General features: G+C 39.1%; 1 protein-coding gene across 1 annotated transcript in view; it reads left to right on the top strand.

Annotated features, from left to right (window-relative positions):
• Positions 1-18,637, top strand: part of opn7b (opsin 7, group member b) — a 61,109-nt gene extending 42,472 nt beyond the window's left edge. Inside the window, exon 5 of the mRNA XM_048202423.1 lies at positions 17,301-18,637. Coding sequence (XP_048058380.1) covers positions 17,301-17,792 — 492 coding nt within the window. The 3' untranslated portion in view covers positions 17,793-18,637. The remainder of the gene's footprint in view (positions 1-17,300) is intronic.
• The last annotated feature ends 440 nt before the right edge of the window (positions 18,638-19,077 follow it).

The following is a 19,077-nucleotide window of genomic DNA, read 5'->3' as shown; positions in this document are numbered from 1 at the left end:
GCTTAAGTAAATTCAGTATTGATTCATTATGTTGTAAGAATCAATAGTTATTAATTTAGTTAATTTATCGGTAACACTTTACAATAAGGGTCCATGAATAATCATGTACTAATACCTGACCTAATACTTAATTCAGCATGAACTAATGATTATTGAAAGCATGAACTAATCATGAACCATTGAAGAGCTAACCTTATGGAAGTAAAACAATGCCATATGTTTTTGAAATAAAAAGCTTGTTGAATTGCACTACTTGAAAAAAATATGCATTGCATTAACCGTGCTTGTATTTTAATGCATTGTATTTTTAGGGCTTGCATTTTTATGGGCTGAAATTCAACATGGTTGTATATTTAAGCTATGAATATTTCAATTTAAAACATTTCACACACATTTTCATTGTTAAAAAATCATTAAAGGGGTGATGAACTGAGAAATCAAATTTTCCTTGAGCTTTTGACATATAAGAGGTCATCATACTTTAAGAATATGCCTGTAAGTTTTAGAGCTGTCCTTATTAAAATGTCCTTGTTAGTCCAATAAAAGCTTTAATTGACACCAGACCCAGCAAACAACAGGATTTACAAAGTGGGGATCTATGACATCAAAGGGCAGCAAGCACCGCCTCTGCAGAAGAAAATCAACGCCTACTTCATAACTGCCTGTTTAGCCCTGCCCACCGATTCACGCATAAGTAAATATGTGGTGCTAAACCAGATCGAGCTACCAAGCAATAAACATAGCGTTGAGGATTACAAAATATTGTGCAGTGCCTGGACTCGACAGTAACACAACAACATGTGAGTAACAGTGTTAATTCTAATGCCTGATCTGATATTAATGATTCATGTACAGTCAGATGTTCTTTGTCTGTGTGTCAGTAAATCAAACCCGTGACTAAATGTCAACTTGTGTTGTTTCTCTTAGTAGGATGAAAATAATCTGTTATTTAACGGTGATTAAATTATATAAAGAAAGCGATCAAAGATCCTTTGCAATCATTGTAGCAGCACACACTGAAAAGTTATATCGCCTCTGCACTGTTAGTGAAGATGAAAACATTCGTTAGTGTGCAGAAATTGAGTTGCAATGACGAGATCACTGCTTTCATGCGCTCAGCAACGCGTCTGTGATCGGTTACACGGTGTTCATCTCTGCAACTTTTCATGCAACGATCTAAATATAATGCCATAGATCTAAATGTAATGCAAGACTTTTCACGATTAGTTAACCTTGAGAGCTGTGTAATGACTGAGGCAAATCAGACACAATTATTGGTTAGTTAACCAATAGTTTTAAGCTCACTCTGGAGTCTGTCCCCATCCCCCGGGAAGTTTTCAGTTTCAAGTTTATTGCGCTGAGGAATGCGGTCGCCGCATGGAGAACAGAGTAGAGACACAGAAAATCTGCATCTTCCCTGCATTTTCCACACAGAACACAGACTCTATGGCATTAATGTATAGACAGACTGTGCTATAAATGAATCCTTCTCAGGAAATGGTATCCATTATTACTGATGTTGTATTGTACTCATTGTATTTACATGTTTGATGATTGTTAAATGTTATGACCTGCACGGTAACTTCAATCATGCCATGTTTAGTGTCTATACGTTCGTAGCGGGAAGATTTAAATGCTTGTGTATGCGGTACATCCATACCTGTGCAACACATCAGTATTAAAAGAATCTTTAATAGTTCTGATTCAAGAACTCAGCTTGTTAATCTTTCTGGGTTGTAAAAGCCCTGACAGGAGGGGTGTTGCCACCCAGAATTACAACATCTTCATTGGTCCGGTCAACAACTGAGAGGTGTGACTTTGACCAGAGGTTAAAACCAGCGAACAGTGCCACTCCCCCTCTTCTTCCTTGCTTCTGGACCGAACAAATCTCCTTGCGGCCGGCCTCTCTAGGCCCGGCCGCAAGGCTGGTAGGCCCCTGGCCTACAACACCCAGCCATGTGCTCATCACCCAACAGACTGGCAACAACTTCAGATGATAACGTCAAGAGTTATCCTCAACCTGCAGATCCGACGCTCCTCAGCCTAAAGGCATCTTGCAAGTATCGTACATTTTAATGCTAAACAGCGATTTAGTATTGATTTGTAAAGACTTACCTTTGCTATTGCTAAAAGAAACTGATGAGTCCTTTCCAGATTGCCTTTGACATTTCATGTAGCTCTAGTAACAGCATCTCTTCCGGTTCAACTCTATCATTACTCATTCTGACTTGTGTATGTGTGTGTGACCCTTTGTGTATGTTATGTTACATGTTTGTTAGTTTAGTTATGTGTTTGTGAGTTAGTTAATAAAGATTGTGCACAAGACATGTTTGGTTCTGACTCCGTCTGCTAATGAATTGCCTCTTAAGTGATAGATCCGGACTACGTGCTCTGAGTAGTACAGTACAATAAGAAATATTGTTTTCCATAACTTGGAAATTAACATTTCTTAGAATTAATAAACAATCAACACTGAGCGTTCACTGGATGAACAGGTTAACTGATTGTAATATTAATTTTAATGTAGCTATGTCCAGTTAATCTGATTAACGGATTTGCATATTCATAATTAATCATAATTAATAATCATAATGAGTTATGAATAATTATTAATATTTCCCCTTTGAGTTAATTTTCGCTATAGCTGTAATAGTAAAAACGTGCTAAAAGAGAGAGTAGAGAGAGTTATTTAATATTCATAGATGTCAGCCAATCACAGTAGTGGGCGTTTACACTGAAGTCTCATGGCAGATACGCCCCTTAAAACAGAGCGTTCAAACCAGAGGGCTAAAATCAGGGTAGAAAAAATGCCTTTTATTTATAAATTATGACAATTTTGGATGTAAAAAGCATACTAACATTATAAGTGCACCCCAGCAAACACTATAAAACAATAAACCAACGCAGTTCATGACCCCTTTAATCCATATTCACCTTTCAGATTTCACTTCCAAAATTCATTCTGTTTAAAAATACAACCTATAATATTCAGCAGGCAATTTGCGGTCCATTTTATTTCACGTCCACAAATTCAGTGGTTCAAATTTCAACATTTCACATCCGGGAACTGCAGGAAAAGCAGTAGAGTACCGAGCATAATCTCCATCTGCTGTTAGCTGGTTTCAGGAAGTTATGAACTATAATTAACTGTATTTGTCTTTTAATTGTATATGGTTCGATTAGCATTAGCTTGTGGACATGCCATATTTGATTGTATTATTGTATGAATTGTATTAGTGTTCCATGTATTTACAGGTCTGTTCTTTTGAGCCCATAGATGTTTGATGTCAATAAATAATAAAATAGCTTTAGATAACCATTATCATCTGTTTTTTGTATGGGTGGTGAAAAGGAATAAGATTTAAAGCTGCAAGCAGTGATGAAAGGGCCCTCGCACCCGGGCTCACCGCCACCTGTTGGCATCAGGAAAACAGTGAACAGTGGGTGACATGCATGTAAGCGAGAAAATACAGGAGAATTATGACAAAGTCATTTCAAAGTGCCACACTTCCTGTTGCCAACAGGTGACGCTGTGACCGTAACTGAATATTAGCTTCAGGTTAGGACTATTATCAAACAAACAAAGCAGATCGGACATTGTATGCCCTAGTTACAACAACTTCCTGTTTCATGGCGAAACATCAGACTTTGTCAGGCCGCCACGGACATGCCCTTCAGCGAAAACTCTAGATCTTCACAATATAATGTAGCAAAGGCCTTTAGATTAGACTGACCAAATATGATGTTGATCTGATTAAAGCTCTAGGGGGAGTTCGTTAAAGCCAAACATTTTTCAGAGAAAATTCTAAATATCTCACTTCCTGTTGGTTTTACAGATTTTTCACCCATTGGCTTTTTTGTAGGTATTGGGCTGTTACGTGTGTGCACCAAATTTCATAACTATACGTGTAACGTAACGCGAAGGGCGCTTAATTGAAATTTTGCAGGTGGTGCTATCGCTATCATTTTGCCACACCTAATTCTGAAACCCAGATCATACGTAAATTTTCACCACTTCTGAGGCGTGTGCAAAGTTTCATGAGTTTTCAAGCATGTTTTGGCTCTCAAAAATGCGATTCATTTCAGAGAAGAATAATTGACTGAGCAATTACAAGGGTATAATATATTTCATACATTATAGAATATTATAATACAACTTATTAGGCCTATATATATATATATATATATATATATATATAGAATAGCAAAGCAGGCCTAATCAATATACAAGACTGAACCACATAGATGTGAATTATAAAGGCTATCATGATCATTTTTCCAACAATGAACCATGGATTTGTTTAGTTTATAATACGTTTTATTTTTAACTTAAACAAATAGAACATATAACATTCAAAACTCATCGGCTTAGACTACATTTGAAGAAAAATAAACAACAGTTTTCTGTAGCCTTGTGCAAACTTATTCAATAGAATTAGACTTCTAGAATGTTCTTTCCAGTGCAAAAAATTATATTTTTAATTTAATTATACAACATTTTAAGGAAGTGTAGTGCAAATATCTTTATATAATTATACTTCCATTATAGTTAACTTTCTTTCCAGTGCAAAACAATAATACATTAAAAAAAACAGCTAATAAAGAAAATATAAAATATTGCACTCAAATACTGCATTCAAGCAATACTACGCCTGTATGTATGCACATGGAAAATCTCACAGAAACAAATAAACCTCCAGACTAAGTACATTGTGCAGCTATTTTTTCCATGTATACTTTTTTTGATTTCTTGCAGCAGCAAGTAGTTGTTTGTCCTGTAGAGCTGCACTGTAGAACTCTGTACAAGACATCTCATAATTCAGAGTGATGATCAGCTCACTTTTTATTAGTCCAACTGAACATTTGTTTCGTAAATCTGACCATTTATTTTTCATTGCCGAGAACACCCTCTCCACATACCCAGTGGAAGACGGGATGCTGAGGACAAAGGACACCACAGCAAGGATGTTTGGGAGATCAGCTGCCTGTAGAACTGCCATCTACTTCTCTGCTGTTCCCTTGGATACCCAGTCATCATGCTCTGTGAGATGCTTTAGAATGTTGTTGGCAGTAACACACTCATCATAAAGCATATCCATGGAGATGTTTTGCCTGCTAACCAGGTGAAGCTGCTCAATGATCTTCTCCATGCCATCATAAGAGATCCTCCCAGATGTCAGAGAGAGGGGCTGTAGATGGAAAAGCCAGTTGTCTTCTGAAAAATTGAGCCATTTTTGTATGTACGTAATGGCAGTGTTTAAGAAGGCTGTAAACTCCTGTCTGGCAACATCAGCATCAGATGGAGAAAGACGCTGAAGCTTTTGTTTAGTTAGGTAGCCATAGAACCCATCATCTCTTCTCTGAGATAGTTTTGTCAGAAAAGTGTGGTGTGATGTGGTGTCATTCCTCTCCAGCTTTTTGACCACTTCTTCAAAGAGGGTCAGGATGTTGTTACAAAAGAGGAGATACACCTCCACAAGATCAGGCTCGTCGTCCTCAACGCCAGCAGCATTGCTTGTTAATTTCAGCAATGTTTGCAGGTGCCTTGGACAGTCAACACCCATGCTAATGAAACAGGACTTGAGAACAGTCCAGTTCTGGAGCAGGCGACTGATTGCAGGGTTGAGTGACAGCCATCTGGTCACCACATGGCGCATGACTTCATGGAACTCGACATCACAAAAGGCACAAAACTCCTTCAGAGACTCTCTCCTTTTTGCAGAGATGGAAAAGAAACTGTAGATCTTCAGAACTACATTTTCTATGTCGACTGAGAGCTGATCCAGGGCATACTTTATGGTGTTATGGACAATATGTGCATGGCAGTTGCCTCTGAGGAGATCACTGTTGGAACTTTTTAATTTTGAGAATACTGAATTGTGGATTCCATAATTGACATTTGAATTGTCTGCACTGAATGCAGACACATGATCCAAAGTCAGGCCCAGGTTTCCAAGAGAGCTCCGAATTGTAGTGACTATTCCCTCAGCAGATTCATCTGGATTTTCAACAAAATCTATCAACTTGTTCATGACCCCGCTCTCTGCAGTGAAAAACTGTACAGCCAAGGGAAACATCTTGCGATTGCCCTTGTTAGATGCATCAGTTTGAATAGAGAATGGACGTGGATTCTCAGCACTTTTTAATTTGTTGATCACCTCCTGTACTGCCTTTGGGGCAAGGACTTCTGTGACTAGTGCCTCTGCTTTTGTTCTCCCACAGGACATCTTGACAATATTAGAATCGCTCAGTGTTTGGTGACAGAGCTTAAGCCCACAGTCAGAACTGTTGTAGCTCAAATTGTGGTTCACTGTATGATATACATGTGCTAGCTCAGCAGCAGTGACCTAAAGAAAGAGATATACAATTTCACTATTTGTAAGCCTATGCTTTGAGTAGGCTTAGTTATATGAACTATTTGGTGGTTGGACTGTTGGACTGAATGTCTGTAAAAGTCTGTCTCTCTGTGTGTGTGTGTGTGTGTGTGTGTGTGTGTGTGGCTTATACATAGGCCTATTTTAGGTTAGGCCTACCTAAGTATTAGCCTAAGCCATATAGAAAAAAATAGATAGCCTATATTGAAATATAGCCTTTTAAAGTGTCAAAAACAAATTTCAAGTGTCATTTGAATAAACTTTGCTAATCTTTGAACCCCCTTCAAAGACCCCACCCTTTTTTAAACCTTGAGCTATCTAAATCCATAATTATTTCCCTCCTCCAGATACCTTATTAAGAAACCCATCAGAAATGATTGACACATTATGAGGGAGCGGGAGACAGGAACACAACAAGGGGAAACACAGGAGAGATGTATATGGAATGTTAGGCTAAACCTATATTATCTCTTTTAATATAATCACTTTCTTATCAACTATATTTGAGTTTTAAAAATCCACATGATTACATAGCCTACCATATCAGCCTCTGGAGTCATCTGACGGACAAGGAACCTTGACATCGCTCCCTCCTGTGCCCGCAGCCTCTCGCTCCTCTTGTGATTATCGCTTGATGCGTGCTGCTTAATATCACACACTCCGCCGTGACAAACAGAAAAAACGCGACGGCATATGGTACAATTGGCCTTGTATTCATTGTCCCTCAGGCATTCCAGCCACAGGTAGTCATTTTCCCATTCAATTCTATATTTTTGTGCTCTTTTCTTTTTCGCTGGCTGCTCGGAGGTAGTCATTTTTACATTTCCCGCTGTTGTCACTTGTCGTCATCGTTGCTACGATACGTGACTCACAATGACTGAAACGACCAATTAAAAGGGCATTCTCTGATGATGTTCCAAGATGGTAAAAGCGCTACGCTGATCATAGACAAACAGGGGGAGAAATTAGTAGGCCTATCTACCCCACACTGCAAAAAATGACTGTGATTTTAACGGTAAAAAACTGTGAAAATGTCTGTCATGGATTTGCACTGAATTGATTCTCAAAAATACGGAACAAAGTGCGTTCCGTATCAGTTCAATACGGAACAAGACTTTTATGTGTCAAATACGGGACGATTCCGTATTATGCGGAACGGTTGGCAACACTAGATCTGCCCCAAACATCACATGATTCATTAGAGTCCTGACCTGAAGACATCTACAATGCAATATTCAGTTACAGTCATAGTGCCACCTGCGGGCAACAGGAAATGATGTTTTGCACAATAATTCACTCCCAGAAACACATTTAAATATGCCATGATGTACCAAATATACTAGAAACACGTTAAATCATGCAACACTTGGCTAAGTGCTAAAGTATGCAATTAATGCTACGAAACAGCAAGTTGTTGTAACTCAGGCAAACAATCCCTGCGTTCCATTCGGAAGGGCTCATCCTTATGGCCTAATACCTTCAAAGAGTTTACCCTCCAGAGTGAGAGCTTCGAAGGGATTGAGGGTGTAGGGGTCAAAAAAACCCTTTTTTTTTTAAATGCACTTATGCGTCATCTTAACGAGACAATCAAGGAAGAGTACATTGTGCAAGCTGCGCCCTTTGTTTAACTTTATTATTTATTTATTTATTTTTGGTTTATCGCACCATATTGTATATTGTGTCAATGTATTTGAAACATTTGAATGGACTGATAAAGGGAGCTGTAAAGTATTTTTGTTGAAGTACAATGTAATTTTGACCATAATAATGCACCAAACTCGTATAAATTACAGTAGTATATAAAAATACTATACATACATTTATAGGTAAAATCAAACTCCGAGCCCCCTGTACCCATTCTGTGACGTCAAAGAACTTCCCTGTGCAAAGGATCATGGGGTCCCGAAGTGTCCATCAGTTGGCCCTTTGAAGTGGCCAGTTTTGAGCACTGGAACGACCCTGCAATATGGTGGCTATGATCGTTTTCACTCCGAAGTGCCCTTCGGAGGGCGATATATCCCATTTGGAACGCACCGAATGTCCGATCTGCTCCAAACTTCACATGATTGATAATAGTCTTACCCTTAAGACATCTACATGGCAATATTCAGTAATAGTCAAAGTGCCACCTGTTGGCAGCAGGAAGTGTGGCATGTCAAAATGACTTTGTCATATTTCAACTGTATTTACTTGCTTATATGCATGTCACCCACTATTCACTGTTTTCCTAAGGCCACCGGGTGGTGGTGGCCCAGGGTGCGAGGGCCCTTTAATCGCTGCTTGCAGCTTTAATTTATAATGTTTTGTTAGTGCATCATTGTGTCGTGACTTTAATTTGAGGGGCCCAATCATTACTAACTCATTATTAACTAACATCAACTCATGTCTTGTTAAAGGTCCCGTTCTTCGTGATCCCATGTTTCAAACTTTAGTTAGTGTGTAATGTTGTTGTTAGAGTATAAATAAAATCTGTAAAATTTTAAAGCTCAAAGTTCAATGCCAAGCGAGATATTTTATTTAACAGAAGTCGCCTACATCGAAAGGCCAGTTTGGACTACATCCCTCTACTTCCTTCTTTAATGACGTCACTAAAACAGCTTTTTGACTAACCTCCGCCACAGGAATACACAAAAAAGGGGGCGTGGTCTTGTTGCGCTCCCACGGAGAAGAGCAAGAGTTGCGTTTGTAGAGTGTGTTTGTCGCCATGTCGTCGAAACGCTGTTATTTTCATCCCGCAGTCCAATCACCTTTGTTTGGCCTTCCCAGGGACGCTGTACTTAGAGATCAATGGTTACAATTTATGTTTAACTCGGTTCCCGAAAATTATAATCCACATGTAAAACTATGTGCAGCACTTTCCGGGCAAGGTGCGCTAAGCTGCTGTTGAATCACAACACAGGAACCGCTGGCACAATCAGAACTCGTTACGTATTTCTGAAGGAGGGACTTCATAGAACAAGGAAGTCATCAGCCCGTTTTTATGACAGTGGAAACAGCGGTATACAGATAAGTAAATTATGTGAAAAATACTGTTTTTTTACACGCGAAACATGAACACATGTTGTATTGCACACTATAAACACAAAGCTTCAAAAAACCACGAAAAACGGGACCTTTAATGCATTATTTTGTCATGACTTTACTTGAGAGGGCCCATCATAATTAACTCATTATTAACTAACCATACACTAACATCAACTCATGTCTTGTTAATGCATTATTTTGTAATGACTTTACTTGAGAGGGCCCAATTATAATTAACTCACTATTAACATCTTACTAAATTCAGCACATTATTTATCATAAACTGACTATAAAATACATATGCATTAACACAACTAGTGTTCAGGCCAGTTAAGTGATGTTGTGTGGCTTTTAAAGAAGTCAGCGAGAGTAAGTACAGTATCATCACGGCCTGTGTCTGGATGGAGATCGAACTGTACTGATCCCAGCAAACGCTCTAACCATGATCCCAGTTTGGTTGTTTCTTTGGGAACTGTTCCACGAATGTTCTTTGTGGGTTTTGAATTTTTATTTAGCTGCGCATAAGTTGCAGGAGGGTGAGTTTAAACAAATAAAGACTTTTTATAGTGTGTAGAAATGCAGAAAACTCAATAGCGTATTTAGTTTTTTCTACATTTGATGAGGAGGATCAATTAATTTTGTGCTATTCAGTAATGTTTATGACAAAGCTGCAGTCAGAAGTTTAAACTCTGATAATATTATTTAAACTTGTTTCAAAGTCAGATTTCTTCTTATTCCTTCTTAAAGAGGCTGTTTGATTTGGTTACGCCATAAATCAGGGATGGGCAACTCCGGTCCTGGAGGGCCAGTGTCCTGCAGAGTTTATCTCCATCCCTGATAAAAACGCACTTGCCTATAACTTTCTACTAATCCTAAAGACCTTGATTAGCTGGTTCAGGTGTGTTTGATTAGGGTTGGAGCTAAACTCTGCTGGGCAGTGGCCCTCCAGGACTGAAGTTGCCCATCCCTGCCATAAATGTTAATTAATGCATTAACTATCAAACATGTACTAACATTGTAAATTGTAAACAGAACACACTCTATGCGGTGTACCACTAAGCTTCAACTTTTATTCTTGTTCTCTACATTACTCAACACAATTTCACACTAGAGCCCCCTAGTGGTGTAGTTCCAAATTACATGTATTATAGTAAGCAATTACTATGAACAGAACATCAAGTATTATATATTTCTCAACACAACATCTCCCCCATTACTCAAACAGAATTACTTCTTTTATAAGATCATTACCTTATTCAAGTCTTACTTACACAAACAAAAACTTATCTCAAATAATCATATTTAAATGAACTCTTATGCATTTAAACCAAGCATTTCAAATCCGGCATTTGAAATTAGCATAATGAAATCTTCTAGCACACTGTTATCCTTTTAACATACATTTTACTTTTTAAGATAGGGCAGCGATCTGCCTACACCCTTTACATATCTTCTTGGTCTGACTTATTTGTTTCTTATCAGACCCATTACTCCATCACATATTCTTGAGTCCACACAGGTGGGCATCTCTGTCTTAAGCCCCTATTCAGACTCAAAGCAGTGTTCTTCGTGTTCATCCTGTAATTATATTACAGGATGAAATAACTGAAAGAGGCTGTATAAACAGCCTCTTTCAGTTATTTCATTCCTGTAATATAATTAGTCTGGTGCAACTTCAAACCAGCAGCACTTGTGGCACGGAGGGGTCAAAAATATAAACAAAAAACTATGAAGCTGGAGCTAAGTATCAACTTTATTTTTGCCGACGCGTTTTCGGCACACAGGCCTTCGTCAGGGCTAGTTTTTGAACCCCTCTGTGCCACAATTGCTGCTGGTTTTCTTTCCTATACTAGTTATTTCATCCTGGGGTCTCACCTGTTGTAGGCATGGGGTATTGCTTGATAGCTCTTCAGCATGGTTAGGACTGCAGATTTCCAGGGCTTACGAGCCATCTCAGCTGCCTGAAGACATTCTTTAAGCACCCTGTTGAACCGTTCAATGGCCCTGTTAGCCTGAGGGTGATAAACACTTGTCTTAATGTGCTTCATTCCCTGTGTTTTCACAAAATCAGCAAATTCAGACAAAATGAACCGTGGGCCATTGTCTGTCGTGATGGTGCAGGGGTTTCCTTCTCAAGCAAAGATCATGGTCAGAAATTTCAGAACAGTCCCTGTTACTGATGAAGCAAAACCAACTTCTGGCCATTTGCTAAAATAGTCAATCAGTGTTATTGAAAACTTACAGTCAATAGCTCCCTTCTCGAAAGGTCCTACTATGTCAATAGCAACATGCTGAAAATGGGCCTTTCAGGTAACTCCACAGGCTGCATTGGAGCTGTGAACATTTTGGCCGATAGACCCTTTTCACAATGACATCAGTTAACTTCCGCCTATCCGCAAAGCAGTGTATCAGTTGTTCCGTCTTACCTTCGCGCCGGCGACTTCTCGGGAAAATGTTTTAATAACTTTAAATGCGAACTGTTTATGTCAAGGATTTACACAGTCGGCATCTTCTGGTAATGATATTTATTATTTCCTTTCTGTTACTGCCTTGGTTAGGGTTTCCACGAGCAGAAACTTTTGCAATGTTGTCATTGAATTGACCTTTCGCCGGGAGTTTGATTGACAAGCGATCTAACCAATCAGAACGCCGCATCCGCCATTTTGTCCGACAAAGCAGCCAGTAGTTAAAAGATTAACCTCGGTGGAGTTAAACTTGAAAAATGGTGTGTATTGACGTCTTTCCGCGTTTGAAACAACATTCATTCTCATGTTCATGGACTAATAGGAAGAGATGATCGGTTTTTTATGAGGATCTACAGCAATCTGTCACGGCCATGGTCACGACACATTAAAGAGCAACAAAACGTTTTTTATTGTTTGAATTTCTTTAATAACTACACGGTTTGAAAGCTGGGGACTTTGTTTAATATCATAAGTAACCTGCTCTGTCTCGTCTGTCGATGTGTGGTCAGTATCCTCTTTGTTCCGCGATGTATTTTTCACTGCGTGTGGAGTGACAGCGCCACGGCTTGTCTGACAAAGCAACAGTAACTAAGGGGGGCGGGACTCGGCGAAAGGCTAATTGAGTTTTATCACAACGATTGTGTGTCCACACAAATCTGTTAGCCTATTTGGAATAACAAGAATATTGTCTTTTAAAACAAATCTTTATTTTTAGAAATTGGTAGGCTATGATAATGGAAATTGTTCTTGTGAGATTTATTGACGAGTAATGGACACTTGAAAGCAGCACATCCACATACTCAGAAGAATTAATGGTGTGAAGATTTTAGATAATTTTACATCATACCAGTTTAAACTGAACTGGTGCAATATATTAAGACTGTATAATTTGTAAGAAGTGTATTGAAAATACAAAACGGATGTGTTCATTTAAAGTTAATCCCTTGAGAAAATAATTTGATTTCGTTAATTTAATGCTGCTATAACAATAACTGTTGTAAATCCTCTATATATTTTTGTATGTGACAGTTTTGTTCTGCAATAAAGCGATGAATGATGACGATGTTTTTTTGTTTTTTTGTTTTTTTTTACTATGGTAAAAATGACATGTACATGAGTCCGTTTTTACATTAACAGTCTTCATGTAGAAATGGTATTATATTAAATACAATTTGTATTATTATATATGTTATATTTATAGAAATAAAAGTGGAAAAATAGACTTTGATATTTAAAAAGAATAAGCTTATGTTGATCTCATTTTACATAGGCCTGTAGGCAGGCACTGCAATAAGTAGTACATTATGCTTTGAATGAGAGGTTTTTTACTGCACGTAAATGTTGGAAACATGCGTTTATTTCACAAATATATATAAACAGCTTCTGCAATAAAGACGGCAAAGTTTATGTATGGCTTCCGTACGTATTCAACTCCTCCGACTTCAAGCAGCAAATCGCGCCGATCAGTAAGTTTGTTTGAGATTTGCGGCTGCCAAATACCTCACCTTGAATTTACATGAAATTAGGTGACTACAGTCATCCTTTAACCACATTTGTGGCATATGTACAACTATTGAGTGCACTTCATTCGAGTCGCGCTAGTATTCCACTATGCTGACGGAAGTGAGGATACACTGCATCGAGTCCTAACGGAAGCTGTGTGACGTCATGTGAAAAGGGTCTATTTATCACTGGCCTGGCAGGTTACACATGCAGATAGGATTGTGTGAACAAGATCGTCCATTCGTGGCCACCAATACAACTCTCTTAGACGCTGTTTGGTTCGCACTAGCCCCTGATGTCCCTCATGTGCCAGATGGATGAGGCGTTCCCGCAGTGCAATAGGAACAATCAAACGATTCCCTCTGAAAATCAATGGAGATTCAACAGCCAATTCATGTCTAACAGGTAAGTATAGACACAAGTCACTGGAGACAGACTTTTGCAGTTTAGGCCAACCTGACTGAATTGTCTGGTGTAACTGTGACAGCTCTGGACAGTCCTCGCATTCAGCTTTAAAGTCCACTAGAGGCAACGCAGTCAGAAACGGCTGAATTTCTGCGATTTCAGAAATCAAATCCTGTTCAATGGATACAGTGGTGTCTGTATGGCTCAACGGCATACACGAGAGACAATCCGCCACACAGTTTTTATTACCTGGATGGTACTGAACATCATACTGGAAGCACAGGAGCCTAGCAGACCAACAAGCTACCCTCATGCCTGCTCTATTCATACCTTTTGTGGAGAGAAGAGTGGTAAGGGCCTGATGATTAGTTCTTAAAATGAAACAATGTCCCCACACATACGTTGTCCACTTTTCTACCGCCCACACACACAAGAACCTCATTCTCCACAGTAGAGTATTTCCGATCAGACGTTGATAATGTCCTGGAAGCAAAAGCTATCACACTGTTTTTTTCATCCCGCTCCTGCAAGGATCTATTCCGCACGCACCTGCTCCCGCCTAAAATTCACTCTGTGTTCACCCGCTATCCGCATATAGTGATTTTCGTCCTGACCCGAAATTTTGATTGTTTCCAGAATTTCACATTTAAACTTCCCCTAAAGAAAGAGATTGGGGATAACAAATATAAAATGTTGCATATACAAGATTTTTATTTGTTATTTGTCTTATGATGCTGTCAACACCCTAAAAAATGTCAGAGAAAAAATGTCACAAAGAATAATATAGGCTAAATATCACAGAGAAAAATAGGTTAAATTAAATATCCTACAACATTTCCCTCAAAACTATATAAGCGAAAACTGTTGGCTTACTAGCTATATTGCAAATTGAAATCTTTTTTATTATCCATGCAAGAACAGAATGATGCTGACTGATGACCGTTTCAGAATGTCTCTCGTCCAAAATCTGATCACAAAGGTTGAATTTTCTCTGAATGTGCATTCGTGCAGACGTCTAATGCAAAGAACATATCTTGCCAGGTTTCTCAGGACAGGGAACTGGGGACTGTGTGAACACCACCACTGCAGAAAGTTTTGTTCACTTCAAGTTCAAGCACAGATGCGCTGATGTCAAAGCATCTCCGGAGCGACCGAGTTTTTGTCAGACTGCCCGCTCACGCCTTATGTACACTATAGTTACCGACCGCAATCCACCTTCAAAATTTAATCCCGCACAGCAAGAAAACTTATCGGGTCCCGCGGGAGAGTCGCGGGAATGCAGACCTCTATAACACACGTTCAACACTATGAGGATGTAGCTGTGTCAGAACAGTGCCAAGGCTGTAATCCGTGGCGTCTGTAGTAATGAATATAGGTAAGGAAGGATCATAAATAGCAAGAACAGGGCTCTCCAGCAGCATTCTCTTAAGTGTATCAAAGCTATCGACAGTCTCTTTACTCCACTGTAGTGGTGTTTTTGCATCAGCCCAGAGCATTTGCCTCAGTGGCTCAACCACAGTAGCATAGTTCGGAAAAAAATGGGTTGAACCACGAAGTGAGTCCTACAGTAGGAATGAATGTAAAGCTACCATGTCTGTAGGTTGAAGTGCCTCTGCAATGGCAGTCAGGTGGTCTGGGCTGGGACGTAGTCCTTCTTTAGAAATGACATGGCCCAGGAACGGAATGCTTGCCTGCGTTGAAGGAGCTTTTGTCAAAGTTAATCCTCAAGCCAACTTCCACTAGCCTTTGACGAACAGCTTGAAGGTTCTTATCATGGGCCTCCTGAGAATTACCATACACTATAATGTCGTCTAAGTCATTCTGAACACCTTCCAGCTCCCTTAGGACCGTTTGCATCATTTTTTGGAAGGCTGATGGCGCTGAAGACAGCCCAAATGGAACCCGAGTGAAACGGAAAAGGCCTTCGTGCGTTATGAACGCAGTCAGATCACAACTGTCAGGATGGAGAGGCAGCTGATGGTAAGCAGAACTCAGATCAATTTGACTGTAATGTGAAGCACTTGCAAGTTCTTTAAACAAATCCTCCATATGAGGTAATGGGTAGCAATCCATAATCACACTCTTATTGGGCTCATGGAAGTCTACACAAAGTCTAATGTGTCCATTACGTTTACGTACCACCGCCAACGGACTAACCCATTCTGAAGCATCAACTTGTTCAATTATGCCCGCTGTAAGAAGACGATTAAGCTCAGTGGACACTTCCTTGCGGATGCTGAGAGTTAAGCATCTAAATTTTTGATGTACTGGTGTCACTGTTGAATTAACTTGAACTTTGTGGATGAATCCTTTCACACATCTGAGGTGAGTAGCAGATACAGGTGACACTGTGTACACAGGACTTGTGGAATGTTCTGTCGTCTGAGAAGGTGCAGGTGAGATTTCACATTCATTGTCTATGTGCTTTACTTTACCACTTACAATGTCCAGGTTCAGCAGTCTAATCAAATCTAACCCTAGCAAGGGAGATCAAGCAGTCACTACATAAAAAGTAGCGGGGACTACGTTGTCATTTGCTGATACACAATGCTGATAAGCAGCCAACTGGTAGGTTCTCTTTTGCATATGTGACAAGTTTGATTTTGGGCTTAGTCAATGTGCATTTTGAGAAGTGTTTCTTATACACAGCTTCTGGAAGTATGGAAACTAACGCACCTGTATCCACAACCAGTTGTAACATATGTTTATTACCTCCTGGTGCTTCAATATTCACTTCACAGGTGATTTTATCATTGGCTGAAGTAGATTGTTTAATGTTATCCACGCAGAGCACAATCACATCTGAAACTACCACCTTTCTTACAGCAGTTTTTATCATTTGCCAGATGTTTGTCCGATCCACATCTAAAGCATTGTCGATGTTGCTGGGCGGTCGCTGTTTGTTTTCAATCCTCCGATCGTCTTTGAGCAGGCTGTAACTGCTTACTTGAGCGCGCCCCCTTTCCCCTTCTGCCGTACTTAGTATCCAAACCAATGGCTTGTACTGATTTCATGGCAGTAGCAGTGGAATTACAGAATTTTTAACTGCAGCTTCCACTTGACATGCGATTGTAATCGCTTTCTCTAGAGTGAGATCCTCCTCTAATAGTAATTTGTCCTTTACCGCAGTCAACTAAGCATTTGCGATTAGACTTTCTTTTCTTCTATAAAGTAGCTCTCCAGTGTGTTCATGTTTTTATCACATCTGACTTTGTCAGACTTAACAGAAGAAATTAACTGGAGAAGATTTCCACATTAAACAAGGAGGAGCCCCAGAGCAGATTATGTAATTACCACAGACCAATGGTAGTTTGTAGGTGTTTACTAGCTGGAGCAGCAGGCACATCTCAGGACAGCCCAGATAAGTGGAAGAGAAGGAAAAGCACATAGCAAAAGATCTGACCACTTGTAATCCAGGGCATCCAGACCTAATGTCCCTTGTTTTGTTTACTGCAAACCACACAGAACAATGTGTTTTATATGTATTAATGTATGTGTGTTGATGTTTTTGTGTTTCCTCTTCATATAGCTATCAGTGGCAGTATGTATTGGATTTCTGATGGCGTGGAGCCCATATGCTGTGGTATCCATGTGGGCAGCCTTTAGTGATCCAGACTTGGTACCTCCAGTAGCATTTGCCCTGGCAGCTATGTTTGCCAAGTCATCCACCCTCTACAACCCAATGGTCTACCTCGTCTTTAAGCCCAGCTTCCGAAAATCCCTCTACCGGGATGCCACAAAATGCAAGAGAACACTCTGTCCCTGCATGTGCCAGACAGACAGCCAACAAAAAACCACAGCAAGTCTTTCTAAACTGAACACAAAGGATAATTGTAACCACACATGGGTCTCTAATGGACTGAATGAGACCCACCAATCAAGCAGACATTGTCCAAAAAGACAAACAGGGCATTACCTGGACATCACACCCCAAAAGACAGCATGCATCCTCGTTGGCTCTACTCAAAGTGAGGTGGCAGTCAGCCAGCTCTCCATTGAGATGAACAGCGACTTCCTTTAGAGCAAGAGAAACTGATCATAGAAAAACTGAAGGAAGGAAATAATAAAACCTTAATTTCTCTCTGTACAATAATAAGGAAAATAAGTATGCTATAAAGCAGAGGTCTTCAACCCTACTCCTGGAGACGCACTGTCCAGCAAAGTTTATTTCCAGCCTCCTTCAGCATACCTGCCTGTGATTTTCAAGTGATCCTGAGGAGATGGATTGGCTGGTTCAGGTGTGTTTAATTAGGGTTGGAACTAAACTTTGAAGAGTTTAGCAGGATTGAAGGCCTTAAAGTCTCACACTAACAAGAATTCTGTTTGCAAGAGGATATTACACCACTCAACTTGTTAAATGAGCAAAAAATACTTTTTGGCTACTTGATAACTCAGAATAAAAAAAGAAAAAAAGTTTGATTTGGTAGCAAAACTGAATGGCAAACTTGGACTTGACATACATGCCACCCTCAGAGGTGCCCAAAAATGAAAATTCAGTCATTATGTACTCTTTCTAATTTCTTCCAAACCTGTACACATTAATTATTTTTCTATAAAACATAATAAATGATGCACAAAAATCAATTATGTTTCATGATGTTATTGAGGTCCAACATGACAGTATCCCTCAAAAAGAGCCAAATTTGACTTGAGCTACAATGTATCAATGAATAATGATTTAAATTTTAGTGTGTTTCTTGCACAAAGCTGTCATGTGGCTGTGAAAGACTTGAAATGCACAAGATATATGCAATATATATATATATATATATATATATATATATATATATATATATATATATATAACTATACTATATAAACTAAACTATTATATAAACTATAAAAAAGAGCAGCATGAAGATTCTTCAAATTCTCCTTTAAAAAAACATTTGAAAAATAATAGCATACAGGTTTGGAAGGTGAAATAAAGATGACCATAAATAATGACAGAAGGTTTTTTTTTTTAAGCAACTAGGTAACCTTTCATTCAGGCTTTTGTAGCCAGTTACTGGTTTAAAAAACATGCTGTTTGTTTGTTTTTTTAGTGAGAATTTTACCTCTCCTGACTTCAAATTCTCTTGGTGTATTGATGAAAATCTTTATTCCCATGACTTGGGACATTGGTTATCAGTGCATGAGCTCACCACCGCCCATGCATTTATTTATGTATTTATTTATTTAAATCAAGCCTCAAATGCAAGTAATTTATTATGGATGATAATAAATGTTAGATTTAATGATGGAATCTGTTGTTTCCACCTGTGAATGGAACTGAAAATGCACTATTATATTTAGTTGACTGAATT

The sequence above is a fragment of the Megalobrama amblycephala genome, linkage group LG9 (assembly GCF_018812025.1).
Source record: "Megalobrama amblycephala isolate DHTTF-2021 linkage group LG9, ASM1881202v1, whole genome shotgun sequence".
Classification (NCBI taxonomy): Eukaryota; Metazoa; Chordata; class Actinopteri; order Cypriniformes; family Xenocyprididae; genus Megalobrama; species Megalobrama amblycephala.
This window is presented reverse-complemented; position numbering and strand designations above follow the sequence as displayed.